Source organism: Globicephala melas, chromosome 4 (assembly GCF_963455315.2).
Source record: "Globicephala melas chromosome 4, mGloMel1.2, whole genome shotgun sequence".
In the NCBI taxonomy this organism is placed as follows: domain Eukaryota; kingdom Metazoa; phylum Chordata; class Mammalia; order Artiodactyla; family Delphinidae; genus Globicephala; species Globicephala melas.
This window is the reverse complement of record NC_083317.1, coordinates 139316275-139330005: the sequence shown is the minus strand read 5'-3', so window position 1 is coordinate 139330005 and position 13731 is coordinate 139316275. Positions and strand designations below refer to the sequence as shown.

The following is a 13731-nucleotide window of genomic DNA, read 5'->3' as shown; positions in this document are numbered from 1 at the left end:
GGAGAGGCCACAACAGTGAGAGGCCCGCATACCGCAAAAAAAAAAAAAAAAAAAGTACAAATATGAGTTCACTGTGTGATTTATTTAAGTTACTAATGGAGAGGTTACAACTCAATTTACACTTGGAGTTTCTTTCAAGGAAAGAAACATTCTAATTTTAGAAAAGTAAATAAGAGCTCTAATACGTAGGCTACTTTCTGACTGAAAGAAATAACCTTATTAGCAAGTCTAAATAAAAGGTACAAATTAAACAAAGCCCATCTGGTAGAGTCTTAATAGCATCAGAAAGGTTTAAAAGTTCAGCCTGATTTGAAGGCCCTATTATCTCCTTGTTTCCCAACTTTTCAGATGTGGTTGTGGGTGTGATCTGTCCCATTTATTAAAAAAAAACAAAACAACTATATATTTGTCTCATAATCCTTCACAACTATGCTGGTATTTCCCTAATAAAATGCAAGCCTGAGTTTCTCAGGAAAATATTTTACACAGGCAAGTTTTTCCCTAAACGAAGCTGCCACTAAACTCTCTCACCTAGTGAAAAATAATATGACAGTACCTGCAGCTCTTATTGGGTTTTCTTTAGCCTCTGAATCAGCTGTTCACTGGTTAATTTGTATGACTTCAGTATAAAAGAATACTTATTTGGGACCAAGGATGTGGACACCCCAGTTAATAATCACTGCTGTATAATAAAAGATGTTGTGGGATGAGATGAGCGCTTGGCACACGGACATTGTGGACGCAGCAGACTGTGAGAGCCACCACAGTAGACCCCTCCCATGGGATCTGCACCTGAAAACTACTAGGAGGCAGCTAGGGTCAATAAAAATATTTTAATTGTTGTTATAGAAGAAAGAAGGCTTCAACTTCATCACCTATAATCAACGACTGTGCAACAGCAATCATTATTAGTTAAAAGTACTTAGAGGAAAGGTAAGAGCACAGTGTAGGATCAAATGACCATCGAGGCAATAGAAAGCCTGGATATTGTTTTGCTTTCCCTTGTTCTCTCTGTGCCTCAGTGCTTTGAAACTTTCTCCATTACAATATTTGCGTTAAAACAATTTGTAAATCTGTATGTACAATGTACTTGTCTGTGTTATAGTTGTCAGTAATCAATGATTTAAAAAGAACCTGAAAAATAAACAAAAATAGTGTTCAGAGCAATGGAGAGATGAAAATAGTTATTGATCAGTAAGAAACAAATCTCATCATGTCTATATGTTGCACTGAAAAACATTACTGAGTTTATCTTCCTTTTATATAAAAACTATAATCTAATAGAAAAACATGTATTTATCCAAATTTTTCAGTGAAATCTTTAGAAAATCTATCTGCTTGAACTATCAGCTCCAAGTTCAGGCTTTCAACTCACCTAGAAGAAACTTAACTAAACTGAAAGCACTGCAACCTAATGGGTAATAATTTTTCAAATTTAACAATATGCCTAACAAAGTAATGCTTCTGGAAGAAATCTAGGATAGTAGTATAATCATTAAAAACAAAACAAAACAAAACTCCAAGAATTAAAAAAAAGACAGTCAAACCAAATATGCCCCCAGTGTAACTTGTTCTACCTTTATTTTTACTGTTTGCAAAAAAGTTAATCTTACCTATTGCCATGAATATTTCATTTACATTCATTGATGTTTTAGCTGATGTCTCCATAAATAATAAACTGTTGTCATCTGCATAGGACTGTGCTTCCTGTTTATAGAACAAAAATTGAGATATATCCTTTGCACATACTATTACTATACCTGCCTTATTTTTGTTATAGAAAAAAAGAGGCTTCCTTATTACTACTCCAACTTGATCACCTACAACCAACAACTGTATAATAAGCAATTATTTATAGTTAAAAGTAAAACAAAGGTAACCACTGCGTAGTTTATAACTTCCCTTTTGCCTTAACTTCTTGCACAATCCCATCCTACTTTATCTGGTCTCACATTAAATCTACTTTCAGATGATGAGTTTCGGAGAGAGGGACAACAATTCTAAATATAAAACTCTCTTTGATCTTTATGGCAATTTTACCTATGCTCGTTATTTACAAGGAAGGTAAAGGGAAACCAAATGTTTAACACCGGCTTCAGCCACTAAATGGTACCCTTGTATTTAATTCTGAATGACTTCTACAAGCAATATTTTAATTTTGAATGTCATGAATCATTCCTTTGAAAATTCTACAAGCAGCATTTTAATTCTGAATATGTCATGAATCATTCCTCTGAAAATTCTATTACTACTTTACGTTGTCATGCTTTACAGTTTACGTGTATTATTGCCTTTGATCCTCACAGCTGTTGTGAAGAACAACCAATTATCATTCCAGTTTGATAAAGAAAAAAAATGAGTTTCCTTTGAAATGTTATGTGACAGGGCCACTTGTGACTATAATGTAAGTGCGCTATCTGCCTCTCTATGCTGAGGAGGTAACTATCTTAGAAAGAGTAATAGATACTATACCTCACATGGTTGTCACCAGAATTAAATGAAACCACATGTGCAGATTCTCAGTTTACTACCTAATAGTGCAAGAAATATTAGTGCCCTTTCTCCCAGTCCGTGTACTCCATCATCAAAAAAGAACATTAACCCATCACTGATATTATACATATAATGGCCACAACCAAACTTCTCTGGTAGAGAAGCTGAAGAGCAAGAGGAGGGGAAGTTTTAAAATGTCTAACTAGAGACATTGCTTTATTTTAAATGACAGTATTTTATTTTGCAGCTGGGAACACTCTTAATTAGCTATATTAGATAACATACACACTGGATTTAAGCTTTTATTTTTGAAGGCCCTTTTAAGAACCACCACATATATGTATGTGTGTATGTGGGTATGTATATGTGTGGTGATATATATAGGTAGTTAAAAAAAGTTAGGAAGGATACTAAAGTTATACATGGGGTTGGAGGGATTAGGGTAGGAGGCAATCACCTTTTGCTTTATATATTTCCACACTGTTTGTGAACAATTACTTCTTTTGTAATTGTTTAGGTCGACAAAATCTTTGAATCAACTTATATATTACAATTAAATAAAGATATTAAAAAATTCAGGTTTATCATGAGATTTTATTACATAGTACACATCTGGCTAAAAACTTTTTATCATTTGCATCGTTTTAAAATTGTAACTGTAATTCAAGTGTGGGTACAGAAGAAAAATATGCGCCTCCAAGTGAAAGTTAAATTCAACATACCTGGAAATCGACAGCTCTTTTATTTGCGAGGTCAGCCTTGTTTCCTGACAAAGCTATAACAATGTTAGGGCTGGCCTGCCTCTGAAGCTCTTTAACCCAGTTTTTGGCTCTGGCAAAGGACTCCTGGGAAACAAAGAAACAGCTATTCGGCACAGGCTCAAAGAATGGCTAGGGAGTGTGTCTGTGGGGCGAGGCTTTAAAGACTGTCCAGTGTGACTCCTGGAAAGCAATTCTTAGCACTACTGTAGTAGCTGAGACAATTGCATCTTATTTTTTAAAATCAGCTTCTCTATTTCATAAAAGCTTTGGCAGAAATGTCATGCTTGGCTAACAAAAAAAGATTAAGAAAAAATCTTTTCTATAATTGAAATTCTGAATACCAAAAATGGATACTCAAACAAGTTTCTTTGTAGAATGCATTTCTACTTACCTCGTTTGTGATATCATATACAACTATGGCTGCTTGTGCTCCTCTGTAGTACATTGGTGCTAGGCTATGGTATCGTTCTTGACCAGCTGTATCCCATATTTCAAACTTTACTGTTGTGTCATCAAGACACACCGTTTGAGTTAGAAAAGCAGCTGAAAGAAGAAAATGTCTGCAATAAGTTTATCATTTTCCTACTAATATTTTAATACTACAGAAAACACCTAGAAACCTGATATACTGCATACCCACAGTTAATAGTGGCTTTAAATACCTGTAAGATCTATGCTTCAAAGCTAGATAAATATATGCTTACATATAAAAACCTTCATAGTAAAATCACAGCTTGAAAGTGTTTCCTACATTCTTAAAAAGTGTGTTGTAATATTAAATAAGTTTTTTAAAGTTCTTAAATTGTTTTACAAATTGTGTATCTAAAAACTTTAAATTGTAACATGACTTAAGAAATATATATATTTTCTTTCTTTCTTTCCTTCTTTCTTTCTTTCTTTTTTTTTTTGTGGTACACGGGCCTCTCACTGTTGTGGCCTCTCCCGTTGCGGAGCACAGGCTCCGGCCATGGCTCACGGGCCCAGACGCTCCGCGGCACGTGGGATCCTCCCGGACCGGGGCACAGAACCCGCGTCCCCTGCACCGACAGGTGGATTCTCAACCACTGCGACACCAGGGAAGCCCATTGATATTCTTGAAAAACTGGGGGGAAGGTGGATCAGCATACCTATAACTACCATCTATACTGACAACAGCATACCTCTTGCTCCATTCTCCTGGGTTTAATTGGCATAATCTGGGAATTTAGTCCCAGTCCATTACCACTAAATCAATATATTTTTTATATTATTCCATCAAAACATCGACACTAATTTTTATAATCGTTATTACCTCAACCTAGACTTAATTTGTTTAATAGAGATTCAATATTAACTCCTAGCTTTCATTCCTTGCCTTATGGATTTTGTGATTTGTACTTTTTCCACCTGTTCTTTTCTGAGATTTTAATCTTAATAATAAAGTAGCATTTTATAATGATATTCCTCCTTTTAAAATTAAGAGATTGCTGTCACATCCTGCAAAGAATTACTGTATCATTTATTTTCTCAATTGCTTCCTGAGAACAATATGAAGTAAAATGTCTATTATAAGTATGATTCTCTTGGCTCTAAGAATAAACATCAGGAAAAACACCACATGGATGCTTCTGAAAATAAGTTGACTTATAAGAGGTACATGATAATCAAGTGAATTGAACTTTAAAATATTACTCTTAGAGTAAGTTTTTAGATGTTGTTAGCTGCACCAAAGACCTACACACAGCCATTTTCCCCAGCATGCTGGCCAACAGTAAGAACACCTTACAGTTCCTTTCTTTCATTAACTTTGGTAGTTAAACCCTGCTGCTCTATCACTCAGTTTTAGTTGGTAAGCTCTTTCCTTTTTCTTTCAGCTCAAGATGTATTCAACTCCTCTGAAACTGGCATAGAATTAAGTTATAAAGTTTTCAAAAACTCTGTCCTCCCATGCAAGAGAATTATGATCCAATCCTGTAAATTGTAGCAGTTTACGAGTGATGTTAATCTTAAGAGATTTACTAGTTAATACCAATGTGCTGAATAAACCAAGTCTAATTTGATTTACATCTCTTCTATATTAGACATAACATTTATTTTCTGTGCTATTTTTATTAGGTCAACTGACTGCTGTACTGGCTTTGGTATCAACAAACTATAATCTTCTCAATTTTGCAACCATCATGATTGGAAATTTCTTTATTTTGAGTTAATTCTATTAGGGTTCTGTGAATTCTCACAATTGGCTAGTCATATTTAAAATATACTCCAATTCAAACTTCTTTTACCATCCAAAATTAGCAAAAATATCCATTTTTAAAAATCCTGCATTTATGATAAAGGATACCAAGAAAGTACTATGTCACTTTTTCCCAGTCACGAAAAGTTCTCATGCAGAATCAGTATTTTTATTTATTTACTTTTTTTTTTTTTTTGTGGTACGCGGGCCTCTCACTGCTGCGGCCTCTCCCGTTGCAGAGCACAGGCTCCGGACGTGCAGGCTCAGCGGCCATGGTTCACGGGCCCAGCCGCTCCGTGGCATGTGGGATCTCCTGGATGGGGGCACGAACCCGTGTCCCCTGCATCGGCAGGCGGACTCTCAACCACTGCGCCACCAGGCAGTTAAGAATCCGCCTGCCAGTGCTGGGGACATGGGTTCTAGCCCTGGTCCGGGAAGATCCCACATGCTGCAGAACAATTAAGCCCATGCGCCACAACTACTGAGCCTGCGCTCTGGAGCCCGCGAGCCACAACAACTGAAGCCCACGTGCCACAACTACTGAAGCCCGCCCGCCTAGAGCCCGTGCTCCACAGCAAGAGAAGCCACCGCAACGAGAAGCCTGCGCACCGCAACGAAGAGTAGCCCCCACTCACCGCAACTAGAGAAAGCCTGCATGCAGCAACGAAGACCCAACACAGCCAAAAGTAATAAATAAAATAAATTTTTAAAAAATGTATCAAGCGTCCATTCCATCCTTAAGCCTGAAACCTGCACTTTGCACAAAGCTCTTAGGGCAATCTCTCTAAACCTAGAAACCAGAAGAGAATGTCCACCATCACGATTATGTAATATCACTTCAGATATTCTTATAATAATTAAGGTAATAAATTATTGGAAAGAGACATTATTTGGAAGAGGCAAGAAGCCTGAAATGAAAATCCAAAGGCGTCAGCTAAAATAAAGCACATAGTAAATTCCTTAAATTGGCTGGAACAGATCAAAGAAACAGCCTTACAAACACAGGCAGTGACCAGATTTCAGTGTTATGCTGGGAGGAGACTGGATCCCTATCAAATTAACAAAGAATAAGAACAATCAATTCACTCAACTCCTCTCAGAAGCCATCCTTCATCACACCCTTTTAAGCAGGTCCTACCTTTGTGCTCCCAGAGTTCCCTATGCAAGAACACGTTTCACACTTTATAATCACTGGTTTACATTATCTTCTCCTAGACTAGGAAGTTCCTTGAGAAACTAGCTATTCTTGTCCATATTCAATATCTAAAATAAATCTCAGTTCATATAAATGTCCAAAAAGTTTGCTGAAGTCCATGAAAGATATGTACAACTATTTGGGGGCTATTTTGACTAGATACAGTTCCCAAATGGGAAAAAATAGGTATTTCAAAAGGCCTCTCTCTACTCAAGTTATTATGTAACAAACACAATCTCAAAGTACCAACAAGATCTTTTTACCTGGGTAACACCATACTGTTAATGTGATATGATAAAAAGAGCATAATTACGGGAGGAGGAGAAAAAAGACCAATAATAGAGGCCAGTGGAATGAGTTTTAGGGTACAGTCAAAAACACATTAGAACTACTTAGAAGTGCTGTAGTGCCACAAGGGCAGAAATATAGGAATAGGATAACCCAGTATTATAAACATTATATAACACAAAGACCATCAAGATTTTCCAAAGTTCTCAAGGTCAAATACTACCAAAGTATTTAACTTCCCCCATAAAAGTCAGTGAAGTACAGCTGACATCTTCAAATCCTCAGTGCTTCTAAAAGTACATTACTAGTCCTTTACAAAGTTGTAAAAATAAACTCTAGCACTCAAAATATAAACTACTACATAAATACTGTAGCAACATTAACCAACCACCAACTTACCTGAATCTGCAAAACCACTTTAATTTATCCAAAACGTCTATTTTCTGGCTAAGAACCATCACTTTCTTAGACCTCTTCATTTTCTCTTCACTTCCATCACCAGCACTAGCAGTTGGTTTTCTTTTCGGGCCCACATTTCACAAAGAAACAGCTTTTATCACTTCGAGAGTTACTGTGTACGCGACGACAAGTAAAGAAAAACAAAGCTGCGTTGAGATGCAGGTGCTGGCCTGTCTAATAGGCTTCCTCTTTGGGCTTCCACGATCAGTTCCTATTTGCAAGCTTGGCAGTAAGCAAGTAACACTTCAGTCTCAGCAAAACTACAAATTACTGAATGACAGACCTTGGGGTCAGCTGAGAGTTGGTGAAACTGTAAATGTTAAACCTGCAAATACCAAAGGCCTATAATGTGTAAGACCTCGATAAATAGTAAGCAAGGAGGAGACACTGCAATACACTGGGCAAGGGAAAGAACATCCAAAATCAATAGCATTAACCAAAGGTTAACAACTCATAAAAAAAAGTTTAAACTAACACCTAAAATGATTCTACATGAACTAAACAGAAGGGCAAAAAAGGAAAAACCAAGGAACCAATATCACCCCAACCCTCAACTTATTGTTTTATCAAATTTGATAGAAAAGAATTACTTTATTAGAACTGACCAAAAATCCTATAAGACTATCAGGTTTGATTATATAAAAATTAAAGACTTCAGGTTTGTAAAACATGTATCATACACTCAAAACACAAGGACAAACTCATTTAGAAAAATTTCTATAGTGGATATTATGAGATTAATTTTTAATATGTAGAAAGCTCATATAAATCTTAACTCCAAAAGCATCAAAGATAAATGTGCAAGAAAATCCACAAAAGGCATGTAACACAGAAAAAAATCAACACCACTAGTAATCAATGAAATCATCCTCACAGTAAAAATAGTTAAGTATTATCCCTTAACTTAGCAAAATTAAAAAATGAAAATAAAAGAGTGTAGCAAAAACTGATGCTCTGCTGGAGATACTGTATTAACTGTTTTGAAATAATTTTGCCAACATGTGGCAAAGCCATGAAAACTCTATTTGTTAACCTAGTATCTCATGGAATCTCTAAAAGATGATATGGGAGCAGGAGCGTAGGGAGAACACACCTTTAAGTTCAAAGTATTTTTGTATTTAATAATAAGAAATAACCTAATGTATAAATGAAAAGGCACTGATGGTTTGGTTAAGTATTAAGATGCAACTAAATTTAAAATACTAATAAAATGACCTCTTAATTGCCAAAAAGTAAAAAAAAGAAAAACAAAAAACCCCACATACATACACACACACACAAATATATATATATACATACATACATATATATATAAAAATATTTTTTTTCCCATGACTATGTCCTCCCTTACATAAAACTTTCATGGAAGTGGTGGATTTGATGCCCTATTAAAACTGAAAGGATATAGTTGTTAGAGAGGGGAAGAGCCTTGTTCAACATCTCAGATGCTGATCAGGGGCTTGTGAACATAAAATCCAAGTTAGAGGTTGTTTGGAGGTGAGGTGTAGGGGAAGCAAAGGTTTTTAGAGCCAAGTAATTCAATGGTTGGGTTCGATGGATCTGGATCAAACTTCAGGGAGAAAGATGGCAGAAACTGACCAACTGGCATCAAGAACAAGGTATCAAAGTTATCTGTGAAGGAAGAAATTGGTTTGTTGGGAAAATGACTATCAGTGGCAGTAGTATTATAATACAATATAATGAATTTTATCAGATAATATAATGAATTTTATCAGACAGATGAGCACTGACTTCAGATGATAAAATCGTACACAGACAAAGATATGGATGGTCTATGGCAGTGGTCCCCAACCATTTTGGCTCTGGGGACCAGTTTCATGGGAGACAATTTTTCCACAGATTGGGGGAGAGGGGTTCAGGAGGTAATGCGAGCCATGGGGAAAGATAGGGAGCAGCAGATGAAGCTTCACTTGCTTGCCTGCCGCTCACCTCCTGCTGTGTGGCTCGGTTCCTAACAGGTCACGGACCGTTACCAGTTTGCGGCCCAGGGGGTTGGGGACCCCTGGTCTATGGGACTTCCCTGGTGGTGCAGTGGCAAGAATCCACCTTACGATGCAGGGTAGGTGGGTTCGATCCTTGGTAAGAGAACTAAGATCCCACATGCCGCAGGGCAACTAAGCCCGCAGGCCACAACTACTGAGCTTACACGCCTCAACAAGAGAGCACGTGTGCTGCAAACTACAGGACTCACGCGCTCTGGAACCTGTGTGCCGCAGCTAGAGAGAAGCTCACGCACCACAATGAAGAGCCTGCAAGCCGCAACGAAAGATCCTGCATGCCGCAACTAAGACCCAAAGCAGCCAAGAATAAATAAAATAAAATAAATAAATAATAAATGATAAATCTTTAAAAAAAGAATATATGGATGGTCTAAAAGCCAACAACGGCCAAAATAAAAGCTGCGGCCATTTTTTATTTTCAACTGTATATGTGTATATAAGAGAGTACCCAGTAGACCATGGCAGCAAAGAAGATGAAGACCACGTATTCTTGGAAGAGTTACAGTTCAACTAACGCAAGGAGGAAGGTAAGAAAGGGGATAAAAATAGATTGGGGCAGAAAGGAAAGCGTACACAGTGATTAAGCCCAAACAGAAAACACTCCAAAAGCCTGGCAACAAAGTATAAATATATACTTTGATCTCTATATGATCTCTATATACAAAACATAGAGATCATATATAAAAGATGGCCATACATGGGCTTCCCTGGTGGCGCAATGGTTGAGAGTCCGCCTGCTGATGCAGGGGACGCGGGTTCGTGCCCCGGTCCGGGAAGATCCCACATGCCACGGAGAGGCTGGGCCCGTGAGCTATGGCCGCTGGGCCTGCGCGTCCGGAGCCTGTGCTCCACAACGGGAGAGGCTGCAACAGTGAGAGGCCTGCATACCACAAAAAAAAAAAAAAAAAAAGAAAAAAGATGGCCAAGAAGCACATAAAAAGCTGCTTACCATCACTAATTATTAGAGAAATACAAAACTACAATGAGGTATCACCTCATACCAGTTAGAATGGGCACCAGAAAATCTACAAACAACAAATGCTGGAGAGGGTGTGGAGAAAAGGGAACCTTCTTGTACTGTTGGTGGGAATGTAAATTGATACAGTCACTATGGAGAACAGTATGGAGGTTCCTTAAAAAACTAAAAATAGAATTACCATATGACCCAGCAATCCCATTACTGGGCATATACCCTGAGAAAACCATAATTCAAAAAGAGTCATGTACCACAATGTTCACTGCAGCTCTATTTACAATAGCCAGGACATGGAAGCAACCTAAATGTCCATCAACAGATGAATGGATAAAAAAGATGTAGCACATATATACAATGGAATATTACTCAGCCATAAAAAGGGACGAAATTGGGTCATTTGTAGAGACGTGGATAGATCTAGACTGTCATACAGAGTGAAGTAAGTCAGAAAGAGAAAAACAAATATCATATATTAACGCATAACGCATATATGTGGAACCTAGAAAAATGGTAGAGATGAACCGGCTTGCAGGGCAGAAACAGAGACACAGATGTAGAGAACAAACGTATGGACAACTAGGGGGGAAAGTGGTGCAGGGGGTCATGGTGGTGAAATGAATTGGGAGATTGGGACTGACATAGTATGTATAGTATGTATTAAATGGATAACTAATAAGAACCTGCTCTATAAAAAATTTAATAGAATTCAAAAATTCAAAAATAAATAAAGATGGCATAAATTAATCAAACAAAAAATAAAAAGATGGCCATATTCCCAAAGTAAATCCAACTTATGAGATGATCTATATAAATACTCATCATATTGAACTCATTCTTAAAGACCAATAAGCATCTGATAAGGACTGATATCCAGAATATACACAAAACTCCTACAACTTAGCAACACAAAAATCCAAACTACCCAATTAAAAAAATGGACAAAGGACTTTAATAAACATTTCTCCAAAGATAAATGGCTGGGAATTCCCTGGTGGTCCAGTGGTTAAGGCTTGGCACTTTATCTGCTGAGGTCCAGGTTCAATCCCTGGTCAGGGAACTAAGATCCCACAAGCCATGCAGCATGGCCAAAAAACCAAAAAACATACGCACACACACACACAACCACACGGCCAAGAAGCACATGAAACGATGCTCAACATCACTAACAGGAAAATGCAAATCAATACCACAATGAGATACCACTTCACACCCATCAGAATATCTATTATCAAAAGGGAAAACAAGAGTTCCCAGGATATGGAGAAATTGAAACCCTTGTGCACTGATGGCGGGAACATAAAATGGTACAGCCACTGTGGAAAACGGTATAGAAATTCTTCAAAAATACTAAACACAGAATTTCCATATGATCCAACAATTCCACTTCCAGATATATGTCCAAAAGATGTGAAAGATATTTGTACACCAATGTTCACAGCAGCGTTATTCACAATAGCCAAAAGGTGGAAGAGACCCAGGAGTCCATCAAAGGATAAAATAAGCAAAATGTTGTATATACATAAAATGGAATATTATTCTGACTTAAAAAGGAAGAAAAATTTGACACGTTTACAAGATGGATGAACCTTGATGACACGCTAAGTGAAAAAAGCCAGTCATAAAAGGACACTATCATATAATTTCTCTTATATGAGTGAGGTTCCTAGAGTAGTCAAATTCAGACAGAAAGTAGGATGGTATTTGCCACAGGTGGGGGGCGGAGTGGGGAAATAGGGAGTTATTGTTTAATGGATAGGGTTTCAGTTGGGCAAGATAAAAAAGTTCTGAAGATGGACATGATGTTTGCACAACAATGTGAATACACCTAATGCCATAAAACTGCACACTTAAAATGGTTAAAACTGTAAAATTTTTATTACGTGTATTTTACCACAACAAAAATCATTCAAGCAACATCTAAAGATAATTGTTGCCAAATGAACGCAATCTTGGAAAATATTAATGATACATAGGGAAGTCTGCATGAAGTCATGCAAAATGAGGATCAGTTTTTCTCCAACATTATCTAGGAGGAAGATATACTTTTTAAAAGACTAATTCATGCAATTTTTTTCAGAAATAATATGGGAGTAACAGAGGTCAATGTGTTTTTCTTTTACTATTATAGCTTGACAGTTACTCTTAAAGGACACCCAACTCTTCTAAGGGAATCACTAGCCAGGACATAAGCTAGTCACATGTCACTAGTTGAACATTATCATACTAATATTTCTGATAGTACATTAATGTACACTGTTTTAAAATTAGTCGTAGGAGTTTGAACTTGGTTAGTATTAAGTTAGTATCCCAAACCCAATCACCCTAGAATGAACTGATAAAACCAATATTTGAACCTTCAAGGCTGAGAGTCTGTGGTTACCACACCAAGGGCACAATCCTTAAAGTCTTTACTCACCTGATGGGTTTTATATAACAATCATGTTCCAAATACTAAACTGGGAAGCAGAATGAAGGCACACATCACAAAGAGGAAAGGTGAAGAAATGGGAGAAAGGGGAGAGGCTGTTAAAAGCTATTAGCTAGTATCAGACAAATGCTCCCCAACAAACATCAAGAGAAAAAGTTAATGAAATTAACTCAGCTTTAAGGGATATATGTCCATGAAAGACATTTAACAGACACTTTGTTAAATAGTTTAAACAGTATTTTAAAAAATTCCTATAATGTGCAAGCAAAGATGACTTCTGGTTCTGCATATAAGGAACTTAGAAGTCGCCACTCCATCCTGACAAATGAAAACCTAAGTAAACTGAAAAATCAACAGTTGTTCTTAGATCTGAAAAAGAAGTGAGGTCACAGGGCAATCTGTTGTCCCCCAAATTGGAGAGACAAGCCAGGTGGATACAGAAAACCACAACATGTAAGGGCAGAAGCCTGAGGAAACCAGTGCTGGTGTAGGAAACTGTAATTGACAAATTGCTGGAGGTTAGGTATGGACAAATCTGAGTTAAAAACTCCAGGGGAACCCACCAGACATAGGGGAGGAGGGGGGCACCAGACTTTTGTGAGTTTTACATCCAGGAACTTGATCAGGTTCTCACAGTACATATCAGAGAAAAATCCCTGCCTGCTTCTGGCAAGGTAGGAGGAAAAGGAACCATTTTGAAATAAACCAGACTAGCATGTTCTTAACAAAGCCTGTCCCCATGAGAAACTAGTTAACTAGTTAACCTGTTGGAGTATTATCAGACTCTTAACTGACTTGGGGGAAGAAATATCCAACTCAAGCCAGTTCTATCCTTCCATGTGGGAGAAGGGAAATCTCTAATTCCAGTCCATTCTAGCCATCCTGTCTCAATCCA

At 37.3% G+C, this 13731-nt stretch overlaps 1 protein-coding gene across 2 annotated transcripts in view; it reads right to left on the bottom strand.

The window, feature by feature from the left end:
- Positions 1–13731, bottom strand: part of RAB5A (RAB5A, member RAS oncogene family) — a 29917-nt gene that overhangs the window by 3437 nt on the left and 12749 nt on the right. Inside the window, exons 3-5 of one of the 2 annotated variants that reach the window (XM_030876346.3) lie at positions 3646–3797; positions 3216–3338; positions 1614–1707 (exon numbers count right to left, since the gene is read on the bottom strand). In XM_030876346.3, coding sequence (XP_030732206.1) covers positions 1614–1707; positions 3216–3338; positions 3646–3797 — 369 coding nt within the window. The remainder of the gene's footprint in view (positions 1–1613; positions 1708–3215; positions 3339–3645; positions 3798–13731) is intronic. The other variant, XM_030876348.2, reaches the window with a different exon arrangement.